Source organism: Pseudopipra pipra, chromosome 22 (genome assembly GCF_036250125.1).
Source record: "Pseudopipra pipra isolate bDixPip1 chromosome 22, bDixPip1.hap1, whole genome shotgun sequence".
Classification (NCBI taxonomy): domain Eukaryota; kingdom Metazoa; phylum Chordata; class Aves; order Passeriformes; family Pipridae; genus Pseudopipra; species Pseudopipra pipra.
Window position 1 is genome coordinate 7,784,867 of NC_087570.1, and position 18,754 is coordinate 7,803,620.

General features: G+C 45.7%; 1 protein-coding gene across 6 annotated transcripts in view; it reads right to left on the reverse strand.

Moving 5' to 3' along the window:
• Positions 1 to 283: 283 nt before the first annotated feature.
• Positions 284 to 18,754, reverse strand: part of UBR4 (ubiquitin protein ligase E3 component n-recognin 4) — an 80,024-nt gene continuing 61,553 nt past the window's right edge. For 5 of the 6 annotated variants that reach the window (XM_064678889.1, XM_064678888.1, XM_064678886.1 and 2 more), the window contains 18 exons: positions 17,876 to 18,073; positions 17,681 to 17,761; positions 15,377 to 15,464; positions 14,852 to 14,979; positions 14,326 to 14,433; positions 13,895 to 14,014; positions 12,989 to 13,179; positions 12,467 to 12,640; positions 11,843 to 11,942; positions 11,034 to 11,252; positions 10,700 to 10,813; positions 10,191 to 10,333; positions 9,800 to 9,925; positions 8,574 to 8,768; positions 6,628 to 6,852; positions 3,050 to 3,140; positions 2,075 to 2,237; positions 284 to 1,391 (listed from right to left, as the gene is read on the reverse strand). In XM_064678889.1, coding sequence (XP_064534959.1) covers positions 1,327 to 1,391; positions 2,075 to 2,237; positions 3,050 to 3,140; positions 6,628 to 6,852; positions 8,574 to 8,768; positions 9,800 to 9,925; positions 10,191 to 10,333; positions 10,700 to 10,813; positions 11,034 to 11,252; positions 11,843 to 11,942; positions 12,467 to 12,640; positions 12,989 to 13,179; positions 13,895 to 14,014; positions 14,326 to 14,433; positions 14,852 to 14,979; positions 15,377 to 15,464; positions 17,681 to 17,761; positions 17,876 to 18,073 — 2,529 coding nt within the window. In that variant the 3' untranslated portion in view covers positions 284 to 1,326. The remainder of the gene's footprint in view (positions 1,392 to 2,074; positions 2,238 to 3,049; positions 3,141 to 6,627; positions 6,853 to 8,573; positions 8,769 to 9,799; positions 9,926 to 10,190; positions 10,334 to 10,699; positions 10,814 to 11,033; positions 11,253 to 11,842; positions 11,943 to 12,466; positions 12,641 to 12,988; positions 13,180 to 13,894; positions 14,015 to 14,325; positions 14,434 to 14,851; positions 14,980 to 15,376; positions 15,465 to 17,680; positions 17,762 to 17,875; positions 18,074 to 18,754) is intronic. The other variant, XM_064678884.1, reaches the window with a different exon arrangement.

Here is an 18,754-nt window from a genome sequence, read left to right on the forward strand (position 1 = left end):
AAGACACTACTACAAACCTCTCCAGGCTGTTTGCTCCTCAATTCTCCTCCTCAGCAGCAAATCCAACTGCCAGGAGTGACATCAGCACCCATGGAGGTGAGAACAAAAACACTGCACCTTCACCCCTTTGCTAATTGCCAAATCACAGCGCGGGGCCAACACCAACAAAAGGCATCAAATAGGCTGGGGAGTTATTCAGCCTGTAAAATTATTGTTATTCTTCTTCTTTCTGGGATGGGACTGCATTAGGATTGCGGAAATTCAAGTTCAAACAGAGACGAGGAAGACAGGGAAAGCTTTATTAGATTCCAGCCTCACCATGTGGCAGCTGGTTACAGGAGAACAACTGGTGGGCAGGGGAGGTTTCCAGCATGCACAGGTGGGTGAGAAGGGCAAGGCTGTATTCCAAGCACATGCTTGGCTCCAGGGCAGGGCATGCACATGGGATGCAGGCGCTCAGCAGGCTCCAGAAGTGTGCAGGGTCTCTTGAACATGCATTTTGCTGAAGCTGAAAGTTTTATCAGAGAGAGAAGATAAGTGTGATGTGAGTAGGACCCCTCTGAGAGGGGCTGTTGCCATGGGAGGCACAATGTGCTTTGGATACAGCCTTGGTGAGAGCGGGGTCAGGACAGGCCCCGTGATCCAACATGCCTTGGAGAGGGGTACATGGAGCTCCTGCCCACAGCCAGGTGAAGGAAGGTGGGAGGTCCCTGCAGGGCAAGGCTCGTGTCCCACAGGGGAACCTGCACACACAGTCAGTCAGTCAGTGCCCAGTGCTCCCTCACTCACTGGGAGCCTTTTGCTTCCTGTGGCTCCTTGTCCAGACTTAGGGCTGGACAGAGCAGCAGCTCTGAGCCCTGGGAGAAGGAGCTCCAAAAGAAAATGTGGGAAAGAACTTGGCATTTAAGCTACTTCAAGTACTAGTCAAACCCAGCTTACCCATTTGTTCGATTTATTGAACTTCAAAGAGGTGCACGCTAAAGCATTAAGATTTACTGGTTTGGATTCCTCTCTGTACAAGTTCTTTCAACCAGCTTGAATGCACGAGGCTTTACAGATAGAAGTGCTGAAATACAGGATAAAACAAATCTAAACTCCAAATCACTCCATGAAGAAAAATTGTAGAAAATAAAAAAACAAAAAGAAAACAAAACAAAACAAAAAACCCCAAAACCAAACAAAAAAAAAAAAAGAAAAAATAAAGAAAAAATCCAACAAAAAACTGCAGCACTCCTCAGGGAAGGGACAGACTGCACGAGAAGGAACACAAAGGGGTGGAAGGCAAGCTAGTGTAGTCTCTGCCCAAAGCTTCTCTGTGCTGGCTGCTCATGGGATGGAGTTCAAAAGATCCTTGAGGAAGCTGTCGGGGTCATTGATTTCTGACAAGAGTCCTTTAAACAAAAGAAGACAAGACAGAAGAATTAGATCCAAAACACTGCTTCTCCTGCCCACACTGAGGATTTGTGCTGGGCACGTGTAAGTCAGTCACTAAGGACAGCTGCAATCTTATTTTAAGTCTGGATACAACGAGGATAAAAAAACCCTTGTTGGATTCATGAGCAGAAGGGAGGGACTGAAATGTGTGCATTAAATCCATATGGCACTTGCTCTTGTGCAGCTACAGGGATCCTGCTATGCTCCATACATTGAACAGGAAGAGACCTGAGGCACAACTCTTGACAGAAGTAAGAACAGCTTCTCTGCATGTTTTCAGCATCTCCTGACTCCTGGGGGTACCAAAATCCCTTCAGCAGGAACACTGGATGCACCCAACTGCTGCCTCCAGTGCATGGTCACATCTATTTATCAAACCACACACCCCTCAAAACACCTTCAGGCTCTAAGTCTGTATGTTTAACAGAGCAGGGGGAGGACCTGCAGGATCAGCTGGGAGAGAATTTCCTGTCTGGGGATGCTCAAGTGCGTGTCCCAACTGTTTCTGAGATAGTTTAGGACTGCTGGTGTCTCTGCTCTCCCTGTCTCATCCAAACAAGCTGCAGCAGTGTCAGGAATGCTGCTGTCTCCAGTCACGAGTTGCACGAGGCAGCCTATAAAAGGGAAAGCACAGACTTACCAGCCACATCCAAAAACTCAGAAAACGTTTCCACTGGCATGAACTCCTCCTGGAAGGTTTTCAGGGCCTTGTCTGCAGCTTCGTGTATTGGCATGTCGTTGTGTCGGATGAACTCAGCGAGAGAGTAGGACCAGCCTCCCTCTGTGTTACTGGTAGGCACCTTCTGAGAGGGGAACAGGAGACCAAATCAGTCTAAAAAATAAGTATTTAAAACGGTAACTGCAAACCCTGCTGCCTTCTCCTGTTGCTCCTGGACTTGCATGCCCTGCCTCTTGCAAACACACCACAGAGAACAAGTTATCCCATGTGTGACTTCACCATCTTCTTGTACAGAACGAAACAAGGTCACAGGCATTTTCTCACATCAACTACTTAACATTCTTTAGAAGCTGCAGTTTTTTTCTTGTGGATGCCCCTTCCTCCTACCTTACCCAACAGTTTCCCTTGGAATGTTCCTGTTTCTATGAACAATGAATAGGAAAAATAAGCAAATACACAATACAGGAGTGCTGCCAACTGGCAAAGTCTCTCAATTCTTCAGATACTGAACTGCAAGGGGTACAATAAGCACAGGCAGCTTCCTGCGGCCTTTGTGCTCTTACAAGGTAAAGAAGAAAAAGGAAGAAGGAAGAAATTCCTCCCTCTGAGGGTGGTGAGGCCCTGGCACAGGTTGCCCAGAGAAGCTGTGGCTGCCCCATTCCTGGAAGTGTCCAAGGCCAGGTTGGACAGGGCTTGGAGCAGCCTGGGCTGGTGGAAGGTGTCCCTGCCCATGGCAGGGGGAGGAAGAAGATGGGCTTTGAGGTCACTTCCAACCCAAACCATTCTTGTGATTCTATGAAGTTTTGTGTTTACAAGGATCTTGGAAAATGGGCTTCAAAGTTTGTCTTCTATTTCAAATTCCTGTAGTTGCACAGGTTAGAAAGCTGAGATAGAAGAATTCCAGCTGATACAGATGAATTTCCAGGTTTTCCTTACCTTGAACATGTTGTAAATGAGATCGACAAGCGCCCAGAAGAGCAGGCCAGAGCGGTACGTTGCATATTCCTTCACTGCCTTATCTGCCAGTCTGGAAGACAAGAAAATCAATCCGGGAGTTGATCCCTTTATTATGCTTTGTAACCCATCTGATGAATAGCACAAAAGCTGAAACAGCCAAATAACCCATCAATAACACCATGGGAACAGCTGAGTGAGCTTTGCTGTGTCCTCCTGGACATGAAACAAACACTGGGCACCTGAGAGCTCTCTGTGCGACCATTCCTAAGGCTGGGAAGGCTCTTTACTCCAGCTGTGCCTGGTGTAACTAGAGCAGGTTTGCCAACAAAACCTTATTTCACAGGAAGGAAACAATCACAGAGAGAAGTGGAATTGTGACTGCTAAGACTATGTAGAAAGTCAACAGCAAAGTAGGAAAAACAATTTACAGCCTTTGTTTGTGTGTTCACTACTTGGAGAACAGCAGATTCCTGAAGGAATATCTAGGATTCAGACACAGTCAGTGTCCACGTCAGAGAACATAATTTTGCTTCTAAATCACAAAAGTGTTTCTGAAAGACTCTGAGGGAAAAATCCTTTAAGAAATGGAGGAATTTCCATTTAATATCTTCTTGGTTATTCTCTCACCAGCAAAGGACTTCTCTTGGAAATCCAGCATCTGGCTGCAGGAATGCTCCAAAAGGTGCAGAGCAGTGCTGGGATAACAGCTCCAAAGTTTACAGGATTAATCACAAACAGGTTCTGGCAAGGTGGAACCTCCTGCCAGCAGCTCTAATGGTTTTGGAATTTTCTTGCATGTGTTTCTCAGGTACATCTGCCCCATCACATGCTACTTCCTGCTTAACACTTAAAAGCTTTGGAAAAATAAAAAGCCCTTTTTTATGCATCCAGAACCAGCTCAGCTACTGCTGCTGCAGGTCAGCACCACAACAGGGCATCCTGATCACAGCCCAACTGCAATTGGCCATAGGTTGGGGTTTGTTTGGGGGAAATGAACATTTTCGGCTCTTATTAAAGGCTACATTTGTGTGTCTGTCCTTAAAACAGACATTTTAGTAGGTGGCAGCCTGCTCAGGCAGCTAAGCTTAATTATTTAAAGGAAAATCAATTAGTAAAGGTGACTAAATTTCCACGGGAGGAACAGCAACTTAGAGCGAGGGGCTAATTCTGGCCTCCCAAATACTGCAAGACAGGCTCTCTTTTTATGTGAATGGTTTTGATCTAATTGGAGTCTGGTCCTTTAATTGAAAACTAAAAGGCCCTTGTGGGTTAAGGCTGGTAGTTACCTTCTGGAACAGCTATTTCATGTAAGAGCTGCTGCATTTCATTCCTGTGAGCTGGTTCAGCTCATCAGGTGCACAGGGATTGCCAGCAGAAAGCTAGACATGGATACTTGGGAATATTTTAGAAAGGTCATGGTCAGGAGCAAAGGTTAAAAAAATCAAAAGGGTATTTTCCTTCCAAACTCCAGATGAAAGCTACACTGAAAAGTGTCCACAGGAGTTTTCAAGTTAGAATTCTTGGTTCAGTAATAATGAGCAGGTCACTTGATTCAGTTCTTTGGACCATTCTGGTAATTAGTTCTGTGTTTAAATAGAAAGTGTTTCTAAAACACAGGACGTGCTGAGCATCTCCCTTTGTTCTTGCAGACACCTGTGACACTGTCACTGCTGGCAGAGCCAGAAGCCATTTTTGGCTGGATTCTCCCCAGTTCTGTGTTACCCTGTCTGAGGAGCTGGATGGACACCCCCCACAGACAGGGAACGTGCAGGATTTGCTGCCTTCCCTTGAGTACAAGGGAATGCAGATTATTGCTGCATTTGCATATGATTTACGAGATTTTGGGGATCATGAGTTGATCCTCAGCTGCTTTGAAATGCCCTGTTGGTTCCTGTAGTGACTCCTCTCCATTGTCCCTGCACAGGTAACAGTGAGTCCTTGAGTCTCTCTAACCTTCACCCCAGTGTTCCCAGAATGGAGCTGCTCCCAGACATCCCCATCGAACGTGGAATGCTAATTTTAATCTTTCACATGCAGACATGTTACTGTGGTGTCACAGCCACTGCCTCCTCTCTGCCTCAGCCTACAAATTCAAGGTACTGGGACTTATCTGCAGAGCATTTCACCATCCATCGCTCTCTTCCTGATTTTCCACAAGAATAGATAAGCACAGACCTTGGAAATCAGAATTGCCATATTGCTATTTCTGAGAGCCTTTACCAGAGGAAGGCTTTGTGCTCTCTTAGTCTGCAGAGATTAAAGAAAGCCCTTGAAAAAACCTTAACATAATTCCCGAGCACTGTTTCTGAGTGCTCCCCTGAAATTCCAGAGCTTGGATGGTTTTGGAAGTTTTTTGCTGTGTCTGTTTCAATCAGCTTTTATTGCATAATGCCTGGAGAAGGAACAGTCGTTTACTGAGGGTTTAAAAAACACCAAACACCCACAGCAAACCCACTCAGGGGCTTTGTTTTCCCAGCCCACACCTTTGTGCCTAGTAAAACAGCCCTCTAGGACAACATCTCCTGGATCTGCTAAACCCCCTTTCCCAGAATTCAGGCAGGGAGGGGGAAATAGGAGACAGGTTGAACTTGAAACTAGCACAGGGCTCTCTCCCTTTCCCTCTTCCAAGAGCATTGGCACGTGCTGGGTTGTGTGTAACTACACTGTAATGACTTTATCAAACACATAATTAATGTCATCAGCATAAGAATGCCCTTTAAGGCAACTTAGAATAATAATGAATTGATCCCTAATTATGACAGCTATTTAAAATCATCTTTTCAGAAACTGGAATTCCCCTTCCCTTTCTGGAAATATGTGCCTTTGTCATGCAGGCACAGCCACTTATTCTTGTGCTTCAAGTGCCTGACAGCTGCTATTGATTTTTTTTTCTTTTTTAAAAGCAATGGCATTTGATTTCTATTTCTATTTTCCTATTTGAGGGAGGCTGGTGCACTGATCAAAAGAGCACAGAAAGAGCTTCTTTAATAAGGCAAGCAGGGAGTGTTACAGCTCTGAGACAGCACACAGCAGGAGTTACTCCAGTGCTTCACTCGGAGGGAATAAGAATCTTCCCAACTTTCAGCTATACTCCTAGAAAAAGCATAGTTTCCATTGATCAGTTGATTGATCCACTCCAAAAACCACCCAGAATTAAATGCTCCTGCTCATACCAGCACTGGGATGTGGCTGCAGCCACTCCAGGCCAGGCTGGACGGGGCTTGGAGCAACCTGGGATAGTAGAAGGTGTCCCTGCCTGTGGCAGGGGGTGGCACTGGATGGGATTTGAGGTGCCTTGCAATCCAAACCATTCTGGGATTCTACAGCTCTGCAACTCTGAGCATGAAGCTACTCAGAAGGGTAAATATCTGGTGTTGTAACTACACACACTCCTTCCTTTTGCTCCCCATAAGCTGCAGGTGGCTCAGTGATAGTGACACAAGGGGCTCAGTGATAGTGACACAAGGGGCTCAGTGACAGTGACACGAGGGGCTCAGTGACAGTGACACGAGGGGCTCAGTGACAGTGACACAAGTGGCTTTGGGGTGGTGACTGACCTGTTGGCCCCCCCTGGTGACACCACCCGTGCATGGGAGGTGACCAGGAGCCGTTTGAGGATCTCCACCCTCATGGATCTCCACTTCTCCGGGGGGGAGATGTGCAGTGCCAGCACCGTGTAGTAGTGGGGCCCGTCCACCTCGTAGGCACTCTCCACCCACTTCTCCTTGGGGTGCTCCAGGAAGCTCTGCAGGTTCTTCTCCTCCCTCGAAGTTGCTCGAGTTCTGGAACACAGGAAAAGCTTCAGCAGCTGCTCTGGCTCTGACAGGTTCATCTGCTGCTTCCCAGGAGCTTTAGGGCACTGTATCCATGCAGTCCTGCACAGGGAACAGGAGTGCCACCTGGGCAGCTTTGGCCCAAATTCATCCACTGGGTGAGGATTTGCTCCCAGTGGAGATACAAACCTAGCGACTCCTTTTCCTTGGAGAAGTTTGCAAGGCATCTGGCATTGCCCCAGTAGAGTGCAATACATTATAGAGCTATTTCTCCTTTTTTTAAGCAAAAAATAAATGGAGTCAGGCCAGCAAGTTCATGCATTCGAGTTGTACCATTTCCATCAGACACTACATATGTGGCTGCAGCTCCTACAGCCACACCTGAGAATCCATTTATATTATTTATCTACTGCAAAAGCAATCCCTGAGATATACAGGCCAGTGTCAAACACAAAAAGATACTGTACTTACTGCAAGCTTACATACATATTTTCTTTCCTTTCCCCTAGAGCTCCAGTCTTTTCAGGAGTTCCAACACCCCAGGACTAACTGTGTAAACTCTGTGTTCCAGCACACTTTGTGAAGATGGATCACGCTTTCCCACATCTATTGCTCTACTGCAGCAGGAAGAGGCTGCGGCCAGGTAGGACCTTTGATTTTACCTCCCTATCAGGTATAAAGCAGCATCCCAGCACATAAAACAGGATTGTGTGACCTTTCCATTTGCTGCATGATGCAACTGGCAGCTCTTTATTTTCTCCATTTAATATCAAAAACAGAATGCAGTTTTCCAGGGTTGCCCAGTGGGTTGAGGGCTCTCTGGTGCCAACAAGCAGCCAATGAGATGAAAAGAATAATTTCACTTATCTGTCTCCCAAGGGACTGGGAAAACAATAGCACAGGGATCTGGAGATAGATATTAAAAATAATAGACAAATTGTATTAGAGCCAAAATGTTGATTAGTTCCAAGCAAGAAAGGGAGAGAGATTCCACTGCACTGCGTTTGGAGTAACCTGGAAGATGTGTGGATTTTAATATTTATACTCTCATCTAATTACTATTACTTACTACTCTAATATTCAAATAAAAGATATATATGGGCAATCCATTTTTGCATGATCAGAACCAGCTCATGCATTCCAAAGCATTTGGGTGCCTATGGATCCATGTCATGCCAAAGCACTGTTTTATTGGTAAAAAATACTAATGATAATAAAAAACCAATAATTAAAAATATCAGGAAAATCTGATGGACCTGAACATGCAGGAGAATTCCAGTATGTCAAAACTGGAAACAAAACGGTGTTATTTTAATACTGAATAATATAATACCAGGGTTAAGTTTTCAGCTAACAATTACTTCACCACAGTGTCTCTTCTGTCTGCTCAGGAGAAAATTAAGCTGGCAGCGTTTCTTTAATCTAATAACCCTGTTGCTCACCCCAGAGGTAATAATTACATCCAGAATGGAAAGAGAAGCTAATTCCCAATTGCTTTTACTCAATAGATTCCCTGTTATCCTGCATGTCCAGGCAGCAACGCCTCACTCCAAACAATGTAAATCCCTAACAACCTACTTAAGATGTGCAATTGGGTTCCTCCTAAAACTTTTGTGTGATTTCCCATCTTTCTTGCCACATACTCGTAACAAAGCCCAGACTGCAGCACTCAAAGACCTTTTTGAGACTAAGAGCAAAGGCAGAGGTTCTTGCTAAGTGAAGGTACTGACGTGTTGAGGACGTAGAGCACCGTGTGGATGATGTAGGGGATGAGGTGGATGTTGCTCTCCCTTCCTCCCCCTCCAGTGTCTATGCTGAAGGATTGCTCCATGGCAAACCGCAGAAAGAGCAGTTTGATGTCATGGACATTGAGCTGGTAGGTGGGTTCCCGCTGCCCCGTGCACTCCTGGAGGTACGTGTTGTGCCTAGAAAACAGCAGGAAAGGCTCCTTTAACAAAAACCTTAATAGAAATCCTTCTGCCACAGCACAGCTCTGAATCTGAGCAAGTATTTCACAGAAACAGAGCTTTAAAGAATGAACAGGCTATAAAAATGCAGCCCCTGCTACCTTGGATTAACCTCCCCAAAGGGAGGCTCTCTCTCAGCTTACTCCTACTCTGGCAAATCCAATTCCATGTGCAGACACAAATACACTCACCAATACTCTTTCCTCATGCCCAGGGTCTGGGATACAGTTCCCCAACTGATATGCATTCAAAATGTTACCACCCCTGATTTCACAGAATCATAGAATGGTTTGGGTTGGAAGGGGCCTTAAAGCCCATCCCATCCCACCCCCTGCCATGGGCAGGGACACCTTCCAGTAGCCCAGGTTGCTCCAAGCCCCGTCCAACCTGGCCTTGGACACTTCCAGGGATCCAGGGGCAGCCACAGCTTCTCTGGGCAGCCTGTGCCAGGGCCTCCCCACCCTCCCAGGGAAGGATTTCTTTCTATTATCTGATCTAAACCTACTCCCTTTCAGTTTAGGAATTTCTAATGTGATTGTACAAACCCAGCACAAGGTGGACCAGAATCCTGACAACAAAATCCTGATCTTCATTTGCTCCAGGTAAGAGGTCAGGTACCTCACTACCATCCAGCAGAGGTTTGGAAACCTACATTAGGGAATCTCTTGGTGTCAGACAGGTTTCTTTTGTAAAGCAGGGGGTCTCTGGGCCACAAATTAATCAACACTGTTACTGCAAACTGCATCTTCAGGAGTAACTGAGGGCAAAGGAGGTAATGAAATTATTTATTTATATGAAGTCAAGAAGCAAACAAACACCTGCACTTTTTTAGGAGATCCACTCTAGATAGCAGAACCTGAAATGGCTCAGTTTTACTGACTTAGCTGCCACCACCCTTGATTCCTTGGTTTTAAACGAGCCTCTGTGGCAATGTACTGACTCACCTTCCCAAATGCAAACCAGCTGGAGAAAAAGCTTTCTGTACTCACCGTGCTAAGCACGTAGCAAAAGCAGACTCTGGCACATGAGGTCCCCAGACTGGCAGGAGCCCATTGCACTTGGTGTTGGCATTTTGCAGGGCTGCACTTTCCCATTCCTCACGGCCCCGAGCGAGTCTGCATGAAGAGAGAGAGCCACACCCAGGCAAGTTAGAAGGATGCAAAAAAACCATCCAAAAAATGACAATTCCACAGCTTCTTTAAATTATGGACTTCACTCTCCAGTGTCCAGGCCTGACCAATATTAAAGCAGCCCACAACAGAGAAGCCTGTGGCTGTAAAGATCAACAACTAAGCAAATCCATCTTGAGTTCCAAGGTCAAGTGCCATGATCCTAAAGCACCCTGGAAAAGAAGTTGAGCCCCCAGTGACCAGAACGTACCTCACAGCTGCAAGGTGACAGTCGTAGTGGACGATGTTGAAGTGAGAGACTGTGCTGTACCCTTGTTGTTTTCGTGGTTTGTTCTCAAACTCCTCGAGTGCCACGCGCTTGGTGAAGGTGTAAATTCCCAGGACTTTGGTGGGCTGCAATGACAAAACACAGTTGTCTTCAAAATCATTCACTTCTGCAACAGCTCACATTTTGTGCTGTTTTGACACTGTACTAAATTTAACCTCTCTCAGTCCCAACCTCAACAGATGTTTTTCCAGCTTTCACTGAAAACACACTTCAAATTCCCAACCACCTCTGGAATTACTGATCTTAAGAACCAAACCTGAAATTTCCTCATCTCTCAGTGCCAAAATCCCAGCCCTTGTGCAGCCAGATACTGACTGGCAAGTCCCCTCAGCTGGTGAGAGGGCTCTGAAAAGGCTCTGTAACTGGAACCTGCATATTCCATTGCCTGGAACTCGTGTCTCCCATCGCCCGGAACTTGCATCTCCCTTTACCTGGAACTTGTATCCCTCCCGGCAGATGCAGCAGGTCAGACCTGGCTCTTCTATCAGCTCCTCCATCTGTTTCAGCAGCGCAGTCTTGGTCACTACCTGACCCTTCTCATTTGTCTGCAAGAGAGAAAAGCTCAAGCAGGTTAAAAAGAGTGATGAGCACCACCATTCCCACCACTGGAACTGGAATGCCCATCTTGTGTTTACTCTCCCAGGTGAACTGGAGGCTTGTTTGTCAATAAATCATTTCACACAGTTCCTTGTGTGGCAGTTTTAGCAAGACAGAAAGAAAAGGCCATGAGATCATCAGTTTGCTGGCAGTGCCACCAGACATTACCGTCATCCCCAGAGTGCCCAGGGCCTTCTGCCTCATGGCCATGGCCATTCGCTTCTTCTCTGCTCGAGTCTCCTTGCGGGCAGCGTCAATCTTCTTGTTCACCTCTGGGTGTTCCCTCAGTGCCTCCAGCAGATTCTCTGCCAGCGTCCCGATCCCCTCGTCACTAGAAACCTGCTCCAGCTTGTGCAGGTTGGTAATTGAGTCTGTTCCTATTAGCACCTAATGGGGATGGAAGCACAGCACTTTGTTCAGGAAAGGGGTGCCCAGACAGTGGCTGTCCCCTCTAATCCCACCGTGACAGCTGGGCAGCAGCACTGAGCTGCAACAACCTTTGGCAAGTGTCTTCCTTCCCTTTTTTATGCTCCTACATTATGAACCTGGGCCCTAAAACTGTGTATGAGACTGGGGCAATTTGCCTCTCCACTGGTTGTCACTAAGAGCTCAGATGGGAATGTTGGATGAAACATTTGTTCTATTTTGTGCTATGACATTGTGTTGATGTCTTAAAACAACAAGCAGGCCCCTAGAAGCTTATCATTACTATGTAGTTCACAGTCCTAAATTACCTTCTCTTCATATTGGTGTGTAAATCTCACACGTAAGGAAATATTTAAGCATAGGAAAATCTTTAAGTCAAAATCTCTGACTCTTCCAGACTAGCAGATGACACTTGAAGCTGGTGTGTCTCTCCAAGCCCAACAAAAATCAGTGTAGAATCAACTCCGATAGAAATTAATCCTCAGGTACAGCCACAAAAGCAGAGTAACAAGCCAGCCATGTCCTCCTTGCCTTTCAAAGAGCCCCCTCACCTGTGTTGCAGGGTGCTGCGTCGCCAGTCCTCGGAGCAGGCGCAGGATAAAAGGAAGTGCAGGTCGAGATAAGAACTTCTTCCATATGTCTGCATCCAAACTGCACAGAAAACAAGAGGCAGCAGCTGAAGGACAGTCACCATTCCAAAAAGAGGCTTGGCAGCCACCCAGCAGCACAGCTCATGGAGCAGAGGCTGCAGGAAAGACAAGCTCCTTTCCCCTTGTTTCGCTCCTCTGCTAATTAATGAAGTGACATTCCCATTCCCACTTCCAGGCTGTGCATACTGGTAGACACAGTGTCAGCTCTAAGCCTTGAGATTTATGTTCATGAGTTGGCCCTTCCAGCAAAAGCTCTGTTATGGTGCAATGGGAGGGAACAGGCAGGAAACACAAGTACTGTGATATCCAAGGAATCAGCTCAGATGGGTATAAAACAGGAAGATTTCAGGCTTTTTAGCCCATCCTTATGTGCATTGTCTCACCAGACCTGCTGCACCACAGCTGTTCCAACTCTAAATGGGGACTTACTAACAGCTTCCTTGGAAGATTGTGGTGATGGAATGAGAGAAGCATGTTCAGGATAGTCTCACAGAGTAATCACATACATTAAGTAGTGTCTCTTACTTCTTTGCACTGGGAATGTGCTTTTTCATGTAATCCAGGGCATTCTGTGTAATTCCCTTCTGCAGGATGAGATCTTTCAGCTGATGGCCATTGCTGTTGTTCTTTATTCCTGCTGCTATTTTACAGAAGCAGTCCAGGAAAACTTTATCATCTCCACTGTGCTCCTCATCATACCTGAATAAAGAGAAGAAATGGTAACTTGGAGGCTCTCCAAAAACCCCCGCCTGTAATTCTCAGCACATTATTGCTGAATGATGTACCTACTCCAGTTCAGAGACTCAGAAAAGCTACTCAGACCCCTGTCACCTCAGAATATACCCTGAAGACCTATTTCTCATGCTAAAGTGCACACATTTCTTATAAAAATGGCTTAGAAGTGAAACAGCAAATTAAGCTTAAGGCATCAGAAATCTCTGAAGCTTTGCATTACACTGAAGTAAGAATCAATGAGGAAAAAAAAAGGGACAGCCATGTCAGTATGACTGATTTCACATGCTTTTAGCTGAATTATGAACAACATACTTATCAAAGTTACAGTAGGGCTTGAATCGATCCACCAGGATCTGCATTTTCTCCATCTCCCCGAAGGACAGGTACGGGATGATCCGTAACAGGCCCTGCAGGACACTGAGGTTGGAACGGACAAAAGTGCTGTTAATCTGGTCCAGCAGCATCACCAGCTGGTCCTTGTCACCCGTGAGGAGGAGGTTGCCCTGCGAAGGAAGAAGAAAAGGATTTATGTTCAGGAATAAATCTACAACCTTCAATAACATCCTCACTAGCTGTGAGTTTTGAAGGATTACAGGTCTAGTCCCAAATAAAGGCAGCCTGATGAAGAACAAAACCCAGCCTCATTCCCAAAGATCTTATGGAATGGCTGTATCAACCCCTCAAGCTGACACTTGACTTATTCCACCTACTGTTAAAGCATTTTCCAGTCAAAGTCTAATAATTCCAACCCAAAGGACATCAGATTCCTATCCTCCCATAGTTTCAAAAGGTGAGTGAGAAACTCTTTTTGTTCTCAGTCTAGCCGAGATACAATTTTATCCTCAATTAGCTGGAAAATCAAACAGATTTTTAACACATACAAAAACACTCCAAAAAATAAGGCCAAGCTGTGTCTTTTCTTGTCTGACTCTGGCCTGTGGCCCAAAGCAGGAAGGAAGGGATCCAAGCAGTGCCCAACAACCCCCACCCCGACTGTGCAAGACTCAGCCTAAAGAAGCCTCACAGTGCTTTTGGTTCAAGGCACTCCTCATGCCCCTCCTCCAAGGCCTGCTAAGACATGCCAGTGTAACAAGGGTTAGACGCCCTGTGAACACTCCTCTCCAGCTCCTGCAGCTCAGCATCCCTGTAATCAGATTATATGGAATCCTTGAATCCCAAACAACATTTGTATTTGTGCACAGAGCCCCAGGCACTCACCTTGTCCTCGCTCAGAGGTTCTGCATTGGATTCATCCAAAATGATCTCCATTATACTGAGCACTTGCTCTGCCACAGCTGCTCCTCCACTGTCCTTACTCTCCTGCTCAGCCACCAGAGCCTGGAAAAGATGGAAGGAGTTAGTGGAACACCAGCAGCAACTAGTTTAAAGAGATGGCAGCAGTTGGAGAACACCAGCATTAACTGGTTTAAGACAATGGTAGCAGTTAGAGGAACACCACCAGTAACTGGTTTAACTGACCCACATGCTCCCAGCCACTAACAGATCAGGAATGTCTAACACATAATTTGCAGTGCCATCACAGCAATATTTCAGATCTCTTGTAGTTGTCTTAAGGCAGTGTGGCAGAAGTAGCTTAAATTCATTGGAGTCCATGGAAAACAGTTTATGGAAGCCCAGGTTGTCCTTACCAAGTTCAGAGTTCCCAGCATCACATTCAAAGTATTCATCTCTGGCTTGACCAACTGCTGACGATTTATTTTCACCTTCACACAGTAACTAAACAGCTTTAACAGCACCTACAAAATACAGAGAAGGGATTCTCTATGGTACCTTCAAAATGAGCAGGAGAATTTTGCTGCAGCTAAAAGCACCCATAATATACCTGATTTCCAAACTTGTGGGGTAAAGTACAAGCCAGATTTTTACAGCAATATAATTCTTAGCACAGCTCTGGTTTTCAGGTAAGGTCAAGGCAGAAAATAATCACCAGCGAGACAGGATTTAGTCTTACCAACTCCTCAGCTTTGACACACCAAGTATTTGTAAGGAATTGTTAAACAAGAGGAACAGGAGAGGCAAAGAAAGGATTTCTCAGGTTTTCATTCAATAATGAATTGAAACCTCTGCTCCAACACAAGGCAGACTGTTTAAACTTCACTGTGGCATTTTGCATTGTGTAACTCCTGACCCCCCAGAGCCAAAGCTGGGACTCACAGTTAAGAGGTGCCGGCCTTGTTTGAAGTCCTTGATCCCAGTCAGTCTGTTGAGCATGCACTCCAAACCTCCACACGGGGCCATGACTCCTGCCATCTTATAAACTTCTTCCTCATCCTCCTCTTCATCTACAGGACAGACATAAATTGTGAGGAGGGGAAGCAGCCACAACGTGAAAAAACCATGCAGCACACGGTAAAGAGTGAAGGAAAAATGGAGAGTACAACAGAACACATCTATCAGCAGTTCAAGTCACTTCAGTTGTACTGAATTTGAAAAGAATTAAGAGCAGGAATATGAAGAAGAGCTGGGAAGAATGGTCCCTGTGCCATGCAAGTGTTCCCATTTGAAGCATGGCTTTAAAGCCTTGTTAAAACCCTCCTTCACTTAAGGTGAAGCAGGTAAATGCAGCAAAGCAGCATCAATCAACGTTAAGCTTACTGCTGTGAGGATAATAATGTCATTGCTCTGCAGAGAACTCAGATTTCAAATCTAATCCCAGCTTTCAGCAGACAAATGCCTTACCAGTGGTGGAGTCAAGAGACTCGATGAATTCCTCCGTTGCATCCCCCAGTAACCCCCGCATGCGGTAAATGATCCTCATCGGCTCCCCCTGCAAGAGCAGAGCTTTATATTAATTATATCTCTCTGGGCACTTATATACAAGTTTGATTCTCATTACAGTATGTAACAGACACCCCAGCCTCAGTTCTCCTTCTCCTTCCCTGACACAGGGAAATCTTTCACTCCCTCATTCTCCCCTCACTGAGATGAATTAAAAAAAACAGTAAAGCCACCTGCAAAAACATCAATAACTCATCCATTGGTCTGTCCAGCTTTTCTTGGCACTGCCAATTAATTGACAGGCTGGTAATAAACAGCCTCTTCCTCCTTACATCTCCTCCAAGTTTCTTTTGACACGAATGAAAGATGTAGCCAAGGAAAATGAGTTCATCTACAGATAAATGCCTCCTTTCCATGGCAACCTTTCCTCTGAGGGTATGGCACAGCATATCTGGGAAATACAGGGAATAGGCACAGCCTAAGAAATGAAGCAGGACAGGTTAATTGGGTGAATGCTTTCATACAGATAAAATCTGCAGTGATGGAAAATGGAAGAGGAGTAAAAAGCAATTTAATGAGCTTTCAGTAAGACAGTACATCACTAAAATGATACAGCCAAACAAGCTGTGCTTTTACCCTGGGAAAGGACTAGTTTTCCAGATGCATTTCCAGCTGGAAACACTTACAGCATATCACTAAACTTTCCATTTTTAATCCATAGGTCTGAATAAAAAGCAGAAAAGAAAAATCCGAGATTTGGGAGCAAGAGACCTTTCGAGAGAAAACCTGTCAGCGAGTGCGCTAAGCCTAATGTGGAATAAGCAGAGCTTAATGTCACAGCAAATACAGAACACAGGGAAAGCCCCGGGGGGAAGATCTGCTCAAAGGCCATGCTGGCGACCAGCAATTAACTCCACAGGGGCCCTGGTAAAATGGCAGATGAACAAAAAAAGCCAGTGAGAGACAAGGGAAACAAAAAGGGGCCTGAGGTTGCGTTCCTTGTGCGCCTGTCGATTCAGGGAATCGGAGCCGCGGCTCCGGGAGATGCTCACAAAGGAAGACAGATGAAAGCTGTTCATGCACAGGAATGCTGAGCAAAGTCTGCCTTCACCATCAGTGCTGCCTCCTGGGAGAGCTGCACAGCGGCTCCAGCCCAGCATCCCATGGAAACAGCACCTCGCTGCTCTCAGGGGCTGGGGCAGCACAGGGGATGATTTCCATCAGTGACTTGATCAGAGTTCACATCAGAACTCACAGATTGAGACCAACACATCACTTCCCTATCCCTACTACTAAAGAATTATCACTGGCACAAGTTTTGGGCTTGATTTTGCAGTACTGAAGGGGTTTTTACTGAAATAAAGCTGAATTTTTACTGAAATTTTACTGAAATAAACCTGTTCCCCATAGCACCATTCACTGAAAACAGGCATTTTGTTTGATTTCTTCCCCACAAATGGTTTCAGGAAACTGAGGTTCCAAAGGTGATTAGAACACAGGAGGAAATGAAGGATGAACAAGAAATGTTGGGCAAATCAGGGGTTTTTATGATCTGAAGGCCTCTAAAACCAGATTTGTAATGGGCAAGATTTAATTTGATGGTCTCAGTGGGAGTTTATTTTAGTGGCTACAAGAAAAGGAAGGGAAGAGCTTGTTTTGGACCACATCCACCTCTGGAACAAGCCTACTGTGACATGGTGGACTAGACTCTTGAGGCTGTTGGGTCCATTCCTTCATGTGAAAAACAGACAACACACACACTACAAACAGCAAACTGGGAGGATGAATCTGTCAAGTGCTTGAGATCCATAAGAAAATATGCAGATATGGAGAAACATTGGCTGTTCTCTGCATGAATAACTTGGGTTCATCACTGAAGCACAGACTGATGGAGCAACCTGGTGTCCCTGTCTGTACACACACATTAAACTGTCGTGTGCAGATGGAGTGTGGAACGTGCTTTGAAAGGCAGTGACAAAGTTCAGCTCTTTCCCCAAAGGAATGTAAGGAAGTTTGTTATCAGGAAGACAGTCTATATCTGATACACTACACAGCTCACCTGGGGAACACTATGTGCTTTTAAATCACTCATGTTGCAGGACTGTGCACAATCTATCCTAATAGAGCACCAAACGGTGCTGACCAATTATACCAATAAATTATATGCCAAAAAAATGACTTGTGAGACTATGATTTTTCCCCCATTTTTTTGTCAGTATGAAGGACAGGTGCTTTCTGCTGTTAACATGTATAAAGAAAACAAACCTCATTTGTGGGACACCACACCTTCCTGTAGACCTCAGCCACAGGCAGATCCAAACTGATTATCTTATTGTTCACCAAAAGCTGAAAAGGATAAAATAACAAGTGAAGAACAAGCTCAAGTTGCACTACCATCCCAGCTGCCCAAAAATGGTGTCCCCACACATCTGTGCAAGAAATCCACATGTGTATCCTCACCTCCATCCCACTGTCATCCTCCAGCAGAGCCACCAGGTCACAGTCCTGACAGATTTTGTTCTTGATGTCCCTCATGAGTGGCCCAATGCCGGGCTCGTTACTGCTGTAGGGATTCCCTGGCATTCTGCCCTGTAAGAAGTCTTCCTGCTGAGGATCTTTCTCCAGAGTTACAAAGAACTCAGTGACTTCATTCTCTTCCTAAAGAACAGCAGCAGAGACAGAGTGAATGAGTTTTTTCCCAACTCCGATTCTGGCATTTTTATGGCAGGAAGTGACAGGATGTCCCTAAACCTTCAGTCCTTCCACCACCTGCTGTACATTCCACACATGTGGCACTCAGAGGATATCCAGGATCATTCAGTAACCAAATTCCTCAGGAAGAAACAATAATACTGATTCTGCTTTTTTGCACAGAGCACGTCACAGCAGGGAACCTGAACAGTGACCCCCCAAATGGGACACACTGGGATACAGCTCTACACTGGTTAATAGTAAACCATGATTGTAGACACTGTTGCTCTTTGCCAAAATGCAAGGAACTCAATCTACGGTTGCTACAGGTGGTGATTTTTTCCCTCTATCATGAGATCCCACCTGGAATACTGTGCACAGTTTTGGTGCCCCCAACATAAGTTGGAGCAAGTCCAGAGGAGGGTATGAAGTACCTGAGGGGACTGGAGCACCTCCCCTATGGAGACAGGCTGAGAGAGGTTGGGGCTGTTCAGAATGGAGAGAAGAAGGTTATGTGGAGACTTCACAGCACCTTCCAGGATCTGCAGGGGCTTACAGGGAAGCTGGAGAGGGACTCTGCATCAGGAACTGGAGTGACAGGGCAAGGGGGAGTGGGTTCAGACTAAAAGAGGGGAAATTTAGGTTACA